The sequence below is a fragment of the Thermobia domestica genome, chromosome 8 (assembly GCF_964235325.1).
Source record: "Thermobia domestica chromosome 8, izTheDome1.hap1.1, whole genome shotgun sequence".
NCBI classification, from domain to species: Eukaryota; Metazoa; Arthropoda; class Insecta; order Zygentoma; family Lepismatidae; genus Thermobia; species Thermobia domestica.
In genome coordinates, this window is record NC_137461.1 from 3,973,981 (window position 1) to 3,991,068 (window position 17,088).

The 17,088-nt window shown below is 34.6% G+C and overlaps 1 protein-coding gene across 3 annotated transcripts in view; it reads right to left on the reverse strand.

Moving 5' to 3' along the window:
* Positions 1–17,088, reverse strand: part of slgA (proline dehydrogenase slgA) — a 201,731-nt gene that overhangs the window by 46,332 nt on the left and 138,311 nt on the right. For all 3 annotated transcript variants that reach the window (XM_081768011.1, XM_081768008.1, XM_081768010.1), the window contains 2 exons: positions 3,964–4,028; positions 1,446–1,630 (listed from right to left, as the gene is read on the reverse strand). In XM_081768011.1, coding sequence (XP_081624137.1) covers positions 1,446–1,630; positions 3,964–3,993 — 215 coding nt within the window. In that variant the 5' untranslated portion in view covers positions 3,994–4,028. The remainder of the gene's footprint in view (positions 1–1,445; positions 1,631–3,963; positions 4,029–17,088) is intronic.

Consider the following 17,088-nt stretch of genomic DNA (forward strand, 5'->3'; position numbering starts at 1 on the left):
AACTATTATGGAGTGAAAAGCCATCAATGGTCTTCAGTTTCTTAGCTAAAAACAACATTTGCAACGCAAAGAATTCAGCACAAAATTCGGAGTACTAGGTGAGCTGTAGCGCACGGTTGGATTAGAGGAAGAGTATATTGTATTTGGTTTTTGAAATAAAATATCATAGTAACGAGTAAATTCAATTTTAAAGGACGGATAACAAAAAGTATAGACCACAGTTTCCCCACTTGAGGATTACTGTATGTCTCGATGGCAGAACTTTGTCTTTTTGCAATGAGCTGTTGTAAGTGAAAAATTTTCTGCACGAATTCCAAAATAAAAACTCAAGATGATAGTATCAGGTTTTTATTACAGCGTTAAATGAGGCATGGTAAACAGTTTTTAGCGGTATCCCTAGTTTGAGTTACAACCTGTGAAGTTACATTTTTTTAAAGAGTTTCGCTAAAAGAAGCAGATTTAAAATATTTATGATACGATACACCGTATTTTGTAATGAAAGCAGCTTTAAGGAATTTTTTATATCCTGATGAGGGTCCATTTAGGATAATATATGTAAGCTGGCCTCTTGTTCCAATATCATCACTAAGTCCATCCTTTGCTGCTGGTCTTTTCTCCATCACATTAGTAACCACTGAACCCCAGCTTTCACATGAGGCCTCAATGGTATACTTAAACAAAACATCATTAGCTTTACTGCAACAGAGTATTTGCCTCGGATATCTGTTACTGCAATTTTAAAGAGTCTTCACCACAGCAGGCATGTTTTTATACTTTTTTGTTGGCTATGTTTTCCTCTGGCAATTTTTCTGCACAGGCGCGGCAAATGTTTCTACGACCACATCGCAGATCGCGGCATATTCTGCTATGGGGCTGTATGTATAAGGTAAGGCTTCACTTTTCAAATTAATATTTACGTTATTAATTATTTTGAACCTTCTTTCTCTTGGTAAGCTTAACAAGCAAGAGAGATGTAAGTGAAAAAGATATGTGAACGAAAAAATAAATAAATAAAATAAATAAATAAAATAAATAAATTGCAAGACTATAAACACTATTTCAAATTAATAAATATCAACTTTTTTGTCTATTTATTACTTTTGGTTAGAAAGGAGTATAAATAAATATTATTAATAACTCTAATTAAGTAGAGAAAACTCAAAGAATTAATAGAATTAGGAAATATTTCTAACAATTTTACAAAACATGCAACAGATCCACTATGCAGGTGAACTAGATTTCGCACTACAAGTATTGACTATCAGAATGAGAAAATTCATTTTCTTAAGGTTTCCAGCGCTACTTTCAAGGTCTCTATATATTCTACAGATTTTAAGGAAGGTTGGAATCTTCGTTTAGAACATAGCCTACCTACTGACACACGCAAAAATTTAGAATATTTCTTACTACAAATATAGCAGTTATAAAAGTATAGGAAGACATACCCAGAGCTGTCATAAGTCATCTTCTCCAAGAAATCTTTCACCGGTGCTTCGTTAGCTAAACGAGCTTGTTCATATTTCTGCTTGATTTCGTCAGCACCCACGTGATGCTGGATAATGCTGCCTTGTCGTCCGGTCATCTCAGAGAAGTACTGGCGGGTTCTCATGATTACCTCAGACAGCTGAAGCTACAATGAAACAAACTAGTTTTATACTTATGCAACACACAGATTTAACAGTTATTAATAAGCTACATTCGTACTTTAAAATCGGAACTTTTGTATCTTAAGTTATGCGATTGACAAAGAGAAAGAAAATTTATTCTCTGTTCATGACATAAAAAGAGTATTTCTATATTCTAGTCGTACAGTAAAATGTCATGTATTTACATTGCTCACCATCAGTTCCACTTAAAAATCTAATATCTTAGCTCACGGTTTATAAAGAAACTCCGACATTGATTTCCCTGAATTTTCATGATTAAGTAAATTTTCCCTGACCCGCGAAACTATTACTTCTGAAGTAGTTTAGAAAAATCGGTTTCCACTATTCCTATATTCGTCCAACGCTCTCATTTCTTCCATACATACACGATTTACTTGTTACCTTAAATACTTATACATAAAACTTCCTGTATTTAGAAAACAATAAAACATTAGTACCAAACAATAATTTACACTAACATTTATTTCAGCAAAGAGAAGAGATAAGAAGAGATCATAGATAACACGATGAGATCTGCTATCGACGTCACACGATTACTTCCAAGAAAATGAACTCTTTCAATTGAACGTCCGACGATTATGCCCGTTATGCTAAGGGATAAGATGATTAAGGCAAGTGAATAATGATGGAAAAATTGGTGAAATGAGAATATAGGCGGAAACAGGAGTATCCCGAGAAAACCCACGGACATGATGTCCACCAGTTACTTGGCCGGGATCGAACCTAGGACCCCACGCACCAGAGGTAAGCGCTCAACCACTGAGCCACCGTACTTCAAAGAATGGAAGAACCATTGCAACAAGCGTGTGCACTCTCAAGAGGCCTACTTTGAACAGAAATTCACAGATATATATATATATATATATATATATATATATATATATATATATATATATATATATATATATATATATATATATATATATATATATATATATATATATATATATATATATATATATATATATATATATATATATATATATATATATATGTATAACTGTACCAAAATTTTGCTTAATAAATTTTTCGCTTAAACGCAAATTCTGCATTAGTGCATTATGTGACGTTCATCTAAATTCGTACGTTTTGAGTGGTGTATGCTTCTCATTGATTGTGCTGCCGCCTGGTGGTGCTAAAAGACAGAGTAAAAGAAAAGGAAAGAATGGAGAGTTTGAAGCGTAATAGTTGGATTTCGGTGTATTAGTGTGTGTGTGTGAAGCATGATTCAGCTATTTTTTACTGACCATATCCTGGTCTCGATACCAGACATTGTTTAAAAAGAGTATAAGTTGTCCTGTGATTTAGAAAATACATCGTTATCTTCGAATGTGCATAAACATTCAGTAAAAATAGTATTGCTAATATGAATATTCTAGTGGTTTTTACGTAAGTCGTTGTTAAAGTAAATCAGCCCCAAGTAATACTTTATAATGACAAGGGGGCGTGATCGAGATTACGAGTGAAACAAAGGACTTGGCAAGGTGCACTCGAAGGCAATGGACTCCTGATCCTCGACTAACACGAAAAATGTCGAAACAAGTCAATTCTTCAACAGAAATCGCAACATAATGCTGTCATCACGTTTGCCTGGAAAGACTGTTTATTAAATTCTTTGAATTGGAAGAAAGGACGATTTCTGCGAGTGGATTCGTCGGATATATAGTGTTTCTACTTAAAACGTGATCACAACTATTGGCGAGCCATGACGGACTAAAACTATTCTAGTGATTAATTAAAAAGCATATTTACGAACTCACTTCGTAATCGGGGCAACATAATGTAAAGAAAAACTTATTTGTCTCAGGTACGTTTATTCATTTCCAATAAATGGCACTATAATATGTAGTTTTGTCAGTTCTTTCTTTTTACAGATTGCATGACGAGACGAGAACGTGATTGTTGAATTACTTATGTTAAATCCATGAAAGTAGGTGATGCTCTCATCTATTTTCTATAACGCGCCTTAGGACTATTACCAGGTGATTCCGTCCGAATCTGGACCATTACGGTAAGATGTATCGTGCCTTCCTTGAACGACTGTCGCGGGGACGAACTTTCTGAACCCTTAAATAAAATAGTGCAAAGCTATATTATTCGGGGGCCAAGAGTAGAGAGTTCTCCGCGGTGGCCGGTTAAGGATGGTGCGTACTGGGCAGCGCAATGCTGTACCGTAATAGAATGGCTTTGCCGAACAGGGACAGACAAGAATCGAACCCAGGATCGTAATATATGTATTGTTTTTAAGAGTAAAAATAGAATACTTTTTGATCAGAGATAATACGTTGTTACTTACCAATAGCTGTGGACGACCGAGAGCAGTCATCTTGATTGCAGTGAACCCAGTACCATAAGTATTACCTGCAATATCAAAAACCATGCTTTAATAGCCGCCTATGGTGGAAAAAAATATTCCAACTTCATGGGTTGAAGAATACATCAAAATCAGAGTTATTACATTGGGAATGTAGAAATTATTAAAAACATACTTTCCAGTGAGAATGCTAGGTTATACATACCCTACTCATCATAACACACAACACAGCTAAATTAAGCAACTTGTTCATACCAGTTTTTCTTTACATGGATTTGGAACACAACAGCACAACGATGCAATATTAACTCAAATTGGAAATTAATTTGTTTTGTTTATAAATTTACTAACAAAGATAGAAACAGGATATTACAACTAATGTGTACTTAGAAACTGTTAATTTATTTGTTGAATATATGCTAACTGCAAAAAATACGGTAAACTTCACTAGTATGAACATTACCAATTAAAAATACATTATATTAATGAATGGACGAAGCAACGGATTTAAACTTATTTTTACACACCACAATCCTCTGTAGGTGAGAATTCAAGAACTTACGAAGAATGAGAAAGTGATCTAATTGGATTGTCCAAGCATAGCAGCTAGACTGTGGTACAAGTCATGTGGTTTGAGTGAAGAGCACTGACTGCAGGAGTAGGAATGTACATAACTTTCCAGTGAATGGCTGAACTGGGAAGCGGACTGGGTGGCGTAGCGGTTAACACATCGATACAGTATGCCGGAGATTCCGGGTTCAAGTCCCCGTCCAGTCAATTTTTACTCTTTGTAAGTTATAAAAATACATTAATTTGGAAACATGTGAGGTAATCCTCTGAATTTACAGACGAGAATTCTAATAATAATATAAATTTTACAAAAATGAGGTACCCATGCTTTTGGAAAGACTTTTCAAAAGCCTCTATTAAGGATATTATGCTACAATAGCAATTAAAAGCGCCTGAGCTCCAACCTATAACTTTGGCTTTCAAGTCTTTCATTTACGGTTGTGTGTGATTTCACGTTTAACAGAGACAACATTTTGAGTATTTGTACTCTAAATAGTCTAAATTAGTAAACTATATCTTTTTCATAAAGTTTATGATATAAAATTATTATTCAAAGCCTTTGTATTTTAATAAGCCTTCTCTAAAATCAATGTATGTGAATTGTGCTTCCTTCTTCCGAGTTCTTTTAAACTATGTTTATATGTTTGTGGTCAATCCTTTCGACAATGAGATCTCGGAAACTACAGCCTCTAGAAAGATGACGTTTTCACTGATCGATTGGAAATTTTGCATAGATTGTCCAGTTCGAGTCTAAGATAAATCTTTATTTATTGAGTGTTTTGCCCAATGAACATCATATATAACTGACATAATTAATTGTATATGTAATGTATTTGCTTATTACATACTGCAAGCAAGAAGAAAGAAAACATTAGTTATACATGAGTTAGAAACTCCAACCGGAAGTAGGCTCAAATCTTGCAAACGGTGCGAGATATTGAGAAAAAATAATCGAGAAAATCTCCCCTTTATGATACCCCTTGCCGAGTTTTTTAAAATCAAGACGTCTTTCACTTGTGTCTGTGAAGGGACATGTACATATGTTGTGAGGAATGAGAATGAGATTTATGCTCATATGCGAATGATGCGCTGTGTAGAGAGCGCAGGTTCAGCTTATATTATATTATATATTACCTCCATTAAACGTTCTGCAGAGTAGAATAACAAAAGGTTTGTTACATATCCGTTTGCCAAATCCCCTCCCCCCACATCTTCAAAATCTGTTCTCAAAATAAAATGAAAATATTACTTTGTAATTCTCAGAACGTGGCCTATATTAAATTGAAAGATTTCATCGAATTTTTAATTTACCAGTTACGAGAAAAGAGAGAATTGTGAAATTCTCAATTCACAGCTATTATTGAGCAGCACGTGAAATGAATCAACATGTAAATTGCTGCTTTCCAATACAATAGAACGTTATATCAGAAATATGTACTGTACGTTATGCTGTCTGCTTAATGTCGTGGGTCTGATATTTAGTCTTTGATTATTGCAAGCAATATTTGCAACAGCTTGCACTCACTTGTCCGTTAATGAAAGGTTAGTCTTATTGTAATTAATATTAAAGTCCTTTTGAAATAAATATGACCAATATGAAGTCCTACACTCCTTTTCCTGATACTGTCATATTCTACTTAGAACAAGAAGCTAAATATAAACAATTTGTAGTAATCACGAGCAGTATATTATTTTCCTGGAATGCTACGCTTTGTAATTTATCATTTTAACAGTTATTTATGTGATATAAATTTTCATGTATTACAATCTCCTTTACCCTTGGATGTTCAGCTTAACACGTGATTATACTGAATATGTGCTATTTTTCCTATATTATATACTAGCGTCAATTATCCGCTTCCCTGGGTTAACCCTGGGGATCGGAAGTGCAGGGGAGCTCACAAGGGGGAGCTATGACGCAAACTGCGTCATTGAAATATTTGGGGGGGAGGTAAAAATCTATATAAATGTTTGAGGGTGTGTAAAAATTAATGGAAAAGATTTTTTTCATGGAAGAACACTTACGGATAGACAATTGAAGGGGGGTGCGTCATGGACATGAGGGGGGTGGGCATCACTGGGAAGTGTAACTGTTCATCTCAGCGACACCGAAAACTATGGATTTGACACCGATATTGGTCACTTTCGATCATTTTTAAATATCTCCCCCTCCACCCCGCCTAAGTTGTACCGTCAAAGCGATATGATAAGAACCGTCCCAAGTCCGCACCTCATCTATGCTGAAAAGTTGATCGAGATCGGTTGGGTGGTTCAGGAGTTATTAAGTCACAAATATAGTGACTCATTTTTATATAGAGAGAGTTGTATATGCGGTTTATTTTGTCAATATACAAATAAAACTAAGACACGACCTCCCTGGCAGGGATCTTTTTAACCACTACGAACGAAAACTATACTGATTACGGGCTGTAAAAAATGAAATCTAAGTTTTACGTCCCACAGTTATGAAGGCAAGACGAAGGAGACTGTGATGAGAAATGAATGAAATGGAGGAAGGAAGTGGGAAAACCCCGAGAAAACCCAGGCACATGGTGTTTGTCCACCACAAAGTTCACTTGGCGCGAGTTGGGAACGAACCAAGGACCCATGCACCAGAGGTGAAGGCTCTACCACTGAGCCACCAAGGCCCACTGATTACGTGCTGTATTTACACGTACTACAAAAAGGATTTGAGACTTTTAGCTTCAATAAATACAAAGACATTGATTTTACATTAGACTCCAAGTTTAATAGTTACGTTAAATTCCATATCGTCCTCCCCTCTGGCAGTTTTGGTCCTCATATTTAAACATTAACATTCTCTGAATATGTTTATCCCAGTTTCCAAGTAAAATAACCAATATAATACATACCGCACATTATGGAAACAAAGCTCTCTTTTAGTTATAAATCTCCGTGCTCAGCACGTTCTCCTCAGTACAGAAATGAATTAATGTATAACAATGCCACACTACCCCTTCGTGATTGAACGATTAATGTGGATGTTTCAGTATACGTAGTCCCGGGTTCAATTCTCGGTGACGGCACCTATCCTCGATACAAACTCAAGCCGTGGTTCAGAAGATGATCCCGCCTCACATACCTCAGTGTTGAAATAGGACTTCAAGTCTATTGAACCAACTGCCAATGCTATAGGTCAAACTGAAAAGTTAAAACGGAAACACTAGCTAGTGTCACGGGCGTCAATCCCATAGGGAACGTGTCTCCCCTGAGTACTTGTAAAAGTTTTTGTCCACCCCACCACCCAATATTTCAAGTATCTTAGGTGAACTATGACCCAAAACAGGCTCAACCATGTAACCGTTTCCTACGCTCACAAAATAATGTCAGACAAAGTGGATATGAAAAATTTAGCACAATAGACTTTCCAATTGTAAAAAAAGGCAGTGAGTTTTTGAACCTATGAAGGTGAAAGTGGAGTAAAGTAACACACTGTTTTTATTTAGATAGCGAGCAACAAAGAGGGTTTATTTCAGTTGGGGGGAAAAAAAGAAAAAAATAACTATATATTGTTGAGCCTTATTTATATTAATTGTAGGCTTGTAGGCCTAAAACCAGTTTTCAGAACTTTATTGTTTCTGAGTATTCACTTCACATTACCTTTTACCAAGTATATGTCAAAAACAAAATAATGATATTTAACTAAAATTATAAAACAAGGTTAAAGTTTACTGTTTGAATACGCAAACAAACTGTAGTGTTTTTTTTTCTTCTTTCTTTCTTAGTATCACGTTTTCCCAAAAAAAACTAGATTATCAAAGGTAAAATAAATTTTTGTTTGCTTTTCAAGTCAAAAATGCTTTAAAATACAATGTACGAAGTTATTTTTTAAAAAAAATTTTGCGGAAGAGGACCCCCCGCTTTCCTGGAGTTTTCTATACACCTCAGTCCTTAGTCCCCCTGTCGGTCTGTCCCCTCCAAAGTTTATGTGCTACTGACGACAATGGTTAGTGGTACTTAACTATCTGAATAATGTTTGTTTAAAGTTTTGCTCAAACAAACCATGATTGTACAATCCGCAGCAAAAAACCTGCAACCTGAGCATGTAAGTTTATTGAGAAACTACACCTAACAGCGCAGGGAATCAACATAACGTCTAAGTGGAACGAATCACGCCAGGAGAAACCTCGGCGCCCTCCTATTCACACTTATTTTGAAGCAAAAGACTTCATCGTTTCATAATAAACTTACATGCTCATGTTGCAGGTTTTTTGCTGCGGACTGTACAATTGATATTAAAAATATGATTTGAAATTTAAGAGAAATCCATTTCCTAGTATTCTATCAACATTTTAATATTTTTTGAAATTTTAACCGTACATATAACTTTAAAAACTTAGTTCTCTTACGTTTACGATGACAGTTTAAAGATTGTTGCTTTTACATTAACTAACTGTTACCGATGTGTGTTCCAAATCCATGAATGAATGCAACACGCAGCACACAAATCACAAACTGCTAGGCATAGTCTGTGCACAATCAAAGAGTGTAGGGCTAAAAAATCGGCTCAAAACTTAAATTTTACGAGAGTAACGTTATTATTAGCTGTTTCAAAAGTGTTTATTTTTCGAATTCATACATGTATGTGTGTGTACAGAAAGGTTCAAATCCTTCATAAGCATGCGGAAATGAAATCTAAGTGTACATAACTTTCTTAAGTTTTTGAACATTGCTTATAATTTGAGAGTTTACTCGTGCCAAAAGTTATTCAAGGCTCCATTTACTTTTTTTCCCCTTTTCTTGAAAGGAAGTCTTATGGTTTGACTAATATGATAGTTTATGAACGTCTTTGCTGCTATTTTTACATTTTATGGTTTGGAAAAAAAAAGTCTTATTAAATTGCACGAAGAAACTTATTAAAATAACCACAAGGAAATAAAATCCGAATCTCAAAATCTTATTACATTGAAGAAAAAAATTCATATACTCAACCAAAGCTCAGATATGGTGTACAGTAGTCTCATCATTTTATTAGATATATTATTTTAATTCTTATAGTTTAATATCTCACGATTATGCTCCGAAATTGGTAAGCCCGGAGAAAACCCAAGCACACTTGTGTTTGACCACCAGAAAGCCCAACTGGCAAAAGCTGGCATTGAACCAGGGATCTCACTCACCTCCATGCAAACAATGTTGAAAGGGACATGCAACAATTTTTCATCTTGCAAGGAGTCGAACCATTGCAACTTTCTAGGTCGTCTTGCTTGCTACCTGCCATTACCCTCCCACTGACAAAGAAAAACCAATTTCGCCGCTTCGGAAACGACGGATTCTTTTGGAAGGGGGAGGGAGAAAGCGCGCCACAATACAAGTTTTTAATGAGGAGGTTCACTATTTGTTCACTAGAGTGCAGTGCTGCATAAGTGGAGACATCTTTCTTGCTTTTAGAAAGTTGTACTACGTAAACAGTAAATAGAAAGATGGGGTTGCAAGACTTTTTAATGACAGCTATAAGTTTCTCGTAGCATGGCAACTTAGCTTTAGAGGCAAAATTAGCATCTCCAGTGTAGCAATTTACATTTAACGACTATCGTAATTTCCTCTGTCCAAATTTAGGGTTACAAGTTTAAAGCAGCACGTTCGATATATTTGGGTAAATGTCGTCACCTAAAATGTTAACAATGGAGCCAAGGGTCATACTCGTTTGGGGACAATACACTGATTTCAAAATTAAATATATGCCGAAAATGAAGAAAGAAATCTTAATACAGCTGGTACATCTTTGATTATGCACATATTTCACATACACACCTTCCACAATACCCTTTTACATTTAGCAAAGAAACAGAGTAGAGAGGAAAACCTTAGTTAAAAGCGCTCCTGAAAGAAAGAAAAACATCCAACAATACTTTCAATCAACACAATGAACTCTTGGACTGAACTTATCTCGCTCCCTTCTGACAGCAGTGAGAGCACCTGAGAGCTCTCCTTCCACACACACATACCACTACTCCCCGAACCTACTCTTCACACGTTCTCGTTCTGCTTTCGGAGCTTCGAGTATTTGCAGCTTCCAGCTGATCAACTCGGATTCAATGGTTGGCAAAAAAATCTTGTTTTTTTGCCATGCTCCGTAAATACAATCAATCGAACGCCACTCTGGAATTGCTGGCAAACATTTTAATTCCAACAAGAATCAACTTTTAATCTGGATTTGTGTATATATGTATCAATTGATTAAAAAAAAAAAAAAAAAAAAAAAATCAGAACGTCAATAAATCATAGTTTAGACATGATAGTTGTTAAAGTTCTTCGTTACAAGAGAAGCCGAAATAAATTATGAATACATTGATCAAAAAATCCAGTTTAAAAGTTGCATGTACGTTATAAAACAGTTTTGGAAACTGTAGAAAAATTATTTCCTTAATGATTTAAAATATTCAGATTACTTAGTTTTTGGTACTGATAATAATTACTACCTACAAAAAATAAAATTTACTCAAGCCCCTATTTCCTCATTTTACTTTGTGATGGAAAGACACTTTCAAAGCTTTCGAGAATCTCAAAAAAAAAATTAAAGACTAGAACAGAATGCCTTATTAGAAAATGTGCAAATGATTCTGTAGTTGTTTCAGAAAGCAGATGAAGGTAAAGGCAAAGAAAAATATGGAAAGAAAACAAAAGCCACGACAGTATAAAGGAAAACTAAATTATATATATGGACAAAACTTCCTTCTGCTTCAGCGTTAGTAAACTATTTTTTATATTTTTCTTTCTTTGTTTCTTAGAGCATAAAATAGAACTCCTACCTACAACAAATAGCATATAATAGCAGATTCTTTCAAAACTTCATTTAAGTATTGTTCAAATGTACAGTCGTCAGTAGAAGGATTATAACCAGGGCCCGGATCTTGTTGACCTAAAAATTTTTAAAAAGTGACCTATAAAATGACACTAAAATTCCTGTAAAATGACCCTAAAATCACAAAAAATTGACCTTAAAACTTACGTTTTCTCAAACTTTTATTTCATTAAACATTGACATTTTTTAATATCCATTGGATTTTTAATTAACATTTCTCACTCATATTCAAAAAGTTTTGTTTCAGTTAGTTGCAGTCCATTTATCACTTATGTCCATTGATCAGTCCATTGTACGGAATTGTAAGCGTCAGTTCACTCCCGAGTTGAAACTAGGAAGCACTCTTAAACAATAAAACTTAGCAAGTTCAGACTACAGGAAAATAATATATAAAAACACGTTTAAAGCCCTTGTACGCCTTCTAATGCATTTTTAGTTATTCACGTGATAACATTCATTGTGGTCAATAACCCAAAACTATCTGTTTGGCCACCTACCAACCCCCGCCTTTCGTTAACCAGCTACAGTTTAGTTTTCATTAGCTTGTTAAGAATGCAGTTTTTCCACTCCAATAGTCAGGAAGTAAGAAAAGAGATTATTCAATTTCGTCTTTACCACATCCGTAAACCGTGTTCATTTAAAGATTTCCTTATGTAGAAAAAAAGAATAAAAAGACCATAAGTGACCAAAAAGTTACCTTAAAATATTAAAAAATGACCTGAAATTTCAAAACAGCAAAAAGAGACCAAAAGTTGATCCTAAAAAACTATATTTTTAGAACCTAGAGTTGATGGATAACGTTTTTACTTGAACTTGCCTTCTCCTATGCGGAACAGAAGAAAGTTGACTTGTCAACAAGATCCGGGCCCTGATTATAACTATTTCATATATTCTCAGTCAAAAGCCACGAAACAAAGACATTTAAGTGTGGTTTTGTTTTTAGCGCCAAGAGAGAAAGAATGTAATTCTGTACAAAACCAAATTTCACTAATTGGTTCCTTCACTCCGAAGTTGAAAACAAAACATGAATGAAATACTATACAACTTTGATAGTAACTGTACATTTATTTATATATTAAAATGCTAGGTTTTTATGTTTGTGGTCAAGAAAAGTTTATACGTTTACGGCCGTTTATATGTTTTTGACAATGATATCTCGGAAATCACATGCTCTAAAAAGATAGTCTTCATTGATCGATTGCAAATTTTGTGTACATTGTTCAATTCTAATTGAATATTTTTTAAAAAATGCTCGTTATTTATTACATTTTTTAAGGGTACACTGGAATTGAAATTTTAAAAAGTATTGAAAATTTTAAAAGTAGAGCATCATATCCTACGAGTTATACATTCCAATACCACACATTTTATACGGGATTAGTGTATCTCTCCGGCGTTTGCTTCATGGCCAAATGATAATGAAAAACGAAGGATAACAATTTCTCCAGCCTAAGATGAACCTTTATTATTTGAAGTGTTTTGCCCAATGAACAGCATATATCAGTGATATTATAATTAATTGTGTGTGTAATGTATTTGCTTATTACATACTGCATGCAAGAAGAAAGAAAACACTGATCATACATGAATTAGAAACTCCAACCGAAAGTAGGCTCAAATCTTGTAAACTATGCGAGATATTGAAAAAATAATTGACACAATCTCCCCTTTATGGTACCCCTTACCGATTTTTACTAAGATGTATTTCACTTGGTCTGTAAAGGGACATGTACAGATGTTGTGAGGAATGACAAGGAGATTCATGATCATTTGTGAATGATGTACTGTGTAGAGAACATGGGTTCAGCTAGTAAAATACTTAAATATTTACATTATTAGCATTTAATACTGGTACGAATGGAATAATGTCTGTCATTTTCGACAGACATTATTCCAGTCTGCCGATAATGCCTGTCGACACTTAATATCGGTTGTTTTCGATTCCTTTTAAAATTTCATTGCATCCCTGAAGAGTGGAGTATGACCTTGAAGTTGAGTTGAATTAAAACTGTCACTATACATCTCAGTGACCCAGAAAACTGAATTCAACTCTAATATAGATCGTTTTCGGGGAAAGGGGAGGAAAATTATTTAGAGCACAGGGGCGCACAACATATAAATACGGGCCTGAATATACATTGTTTCTGCTCTTACATTTTCTCTTCAAGTTTTACGAAACCGTAATGAAAGTAGATTACTAATCCGGAAGCCATAAAAAAAGGTGCCTATACAATAAAAATCACCGACGTTTACATATTACTCGATGCTAGGAAAAAAATACATTACTAGAAGATTTTAAAAAATACCAAAATCTAGTGAATCTGAGGAAAAGAATATTTCACTTTTCGCTCATCATTACAAAAATATGTCAGGAACTTTAAATTCCACCGGCTTGATTTCACAATATTTTTAGTCTAAAGAGTTGGAACATGTATAACTATAGCTTAAATCCACGATTTCTCAAACAACACATCCGAATATATTCGATATCACAGGACGCTTATCAAATCAATGTCTGGATCATCTTCTGTGAACCTACTGCTACTTGCTACCAGAAACTGCCATTTTTTAAAAAAAAAATTGTTTTAAATAATAAAAAGCAAAAAGTGAAACAATTGTTATGAAGTAAAGTGTGTGCTGAGATTTTGGACTTGGAAAATTTTATTCAATGTTAGGAAGTAATTATTACCAGTACCTAATTCACTAAAACAATAAAAAATAGTTTTTTTTTTTTTCAACTGTGTATAGTAATATAAGAAGTTAAGATCATTATGAAAATCTTTCAACAATTGCAACAATATAATTAATTATGTACATATAAAGTGTCAATTCAAACGTACGCAACGAAAAACAGTTGCAGTAAAAAGAATTTAGTTCGTTTATTTTCTTTCCATGCACAGCGATAAAGTAAGGATTGTCAAAACAGTTCAGTTATAAATGATATCTAACGCTGGACATACTAAAAAGAACAGCAAATAAATATTGATCTCAAATTATACATGTTATACTTTTTAACGGGTAAAAATCGCGGAACTTTTGAACGTTTATAAGATATGCAAACAAACTATTTTCCAATGCACAATCCAAATATTAGACCGTTTACACTCATTCTCCGGATTTCTTTTACCTGCAGCGCATTGCTACTCAAGATTCACGCTACAAATTATTACACGCTATACTGAAATTGATTCCATATATTGTAAATACTTTTGTCCATTCTTATTAACTGTATTTAGCAACACAAATCCACTAATACCCTAGAAAAATAATACTAAAATTAACTAAAGCTAACTAACAAATGTTACACATTAAACTTTGAAATTGTAAGTCTGCCAAATTTTGAATTAACATATTAAAGATTTTTTTCGTGTTGAAGATAATTTCGTGTAACAAAAAAAAGAAACTAAACTGTTGTTAACAACCATTACTTTGACGTACAGATTTCCAAAATAATCTTCAGGACTGAACCATCATAATAAACATTTTCTCTTCTATAAATATTCTTGCCAACACAAAAATGTATGCTCATTCGTATCAATGTAATGAAATGAGGAGAGCGAGGAAACGATATGAATGCTAAAGCAATTTGTTATTTTATACAGACTTAGAACCATTATTTAAATGAATGCTTTTTACAGTTTCGGATGCAAGAATGGAGTCGATCTGAAATTAACCTGACTGCTATCAAATGACATTATTAAAAGAAAATGTTTCGAATTGCGAAGTGTAATTGTGTGGGTGATACGCGTAATGTAAACTAAGAAGCAGACTTTGAAATAACAATATGTATTACAAATGACTGGTTTGTAGTCTTTAGCTCCTTCCTCTTCTACCTTCCACCACATCTTTTATCATGTTCCTACATCTAGTTCTTTCTCAACCAATGTTCCAGTTTTGTTTCTCTTTATAATTAATCCAATGTTGCTCTTTCCTTCCCTACTTTTTCCGTCAACTATTCATTGCATTTCCTCCATTTTTCTTTACCCCCACATTTAATTGTTTTTCGTAGCTTTTGTGTAGAGTTCGTCTTTCTGCCCCGTAGAGTGCAATATTTCACACGAAACACTTGATGGGTAGTTTTCTTAACTCTATTTAAAGACACATTAACCATTAAGTAGAAACGTTGGGGTATACCGTGGCCCACTGTTAGTTTCTACAATATTACGACACCGTTTATTCAGGATTTCAACTGCCACTCGAAGTACTTGTCTAGTGTTCTTTAACAAGTGAGCTAATGTAGTCAAATGAATTTCATACGCGATTGAGTGGAAAATATTATTTGTTTATTTCAAGTAGATGCGAACTGGGAACTAATATTACACAAAAATGTCACTCATTCGTAAGTTAGAAAAATATCAATACAGTTGGCAATCCTTGGGTTTATCAATATCATCAGAAAGTGATATTTAAGTAGTGTGATACGTATTACAATATTAATGTGCATCAAAATGTTAAAATACTACTATAGAAAAAAACTTATACATACGTAAAGATAGGAAAATTCCATGTAGTTGACAACCTTGAGCATAATGTTAATTATGGAAGTATAATAGTTTATAAGTGACTGTCTGCATGTGATTGATAACCTACACTAAAATAAACATGAAGGGTATATTCCTCACGTGCCTAATAATGTTACATAAACTGAGGTGCCTACTAGAGGGTTAAATATACTTTTGATCTTCCTAAATCCTCCTTTCGCCATTCCAGTCCTTGCTCTTATTTCACGTTCGCAATTTAAGTCTTCACTAATAATGCTACATACGAACCGAAAACTATTCACCTGTCCTACTTCTGTATTTACATCCTTCTACACTACTTCTAGATAAATATTTACTGGTTGATGAGAAGCACCATCCCGGTCTGCGCTCTGTTGGTTCACATGAGCCTATGGTCCTGTAAACTATAATGTTACTAAACAAGTATTTCCAAAACCTGTCAAACTCACATCTTTGCGTATTAATCATTCTTAAGTAGGCTTTGGATATCATCTTTCATTGTTCTTCTAAACTAACAAATTGTACTAATATTAGATTGGTGCGAATGAAATGCCTGTTTTGACGTCTGACAGGGACGCACTAAGATCACGCATCTAACGTCACAAACTTCTTGCACAACAAGAACATTAACGGTGTGTTTGGGAGCAGGAGTAGCAAATTAACGCACCATGTGCCATTAGTTTGTCAAATTTCATTCCTGTGACAACATTGTAAAAATGAGCCCCGTGTGCACCGACCGACGTCTGGATAAGCTTCTCAGGAACGCTGTCGAAACAGATCCTTGAAGTGTACGTACCACTGCTGACGAGTAAGGTATACACCATACTTCTGCTGTTCTGCGGCTCCGTGCAATCGATAAAGTGAAAAGTGCCGGTGTCAACTCATGATGTACCCTTAACTCAAACAAAATTCGCCATCTGGAGTTGTCCACTTCTCTCAGCGGGGAGATCTTTTTCCATTAAATTTCACTTTTAATAATGGATCTGCTACGACAATCGTGAAAGCTGAGGACAATGGCTGGATCGTGATCAACGTTCAGGACATATTCTGAACAGCTATCTCTCCACCCACAGGTCTACAGTGGGAGTGATCCATTGTGTCTCAGGTGAATGTAGTTTTATTTTCTGATCGTTCCATCAAAGTGCCGCCAGTACTTCAGAAAGTGGGATAGGTCATGTAATTGATTCGTATGCTTACAGTCAGCACAACTAA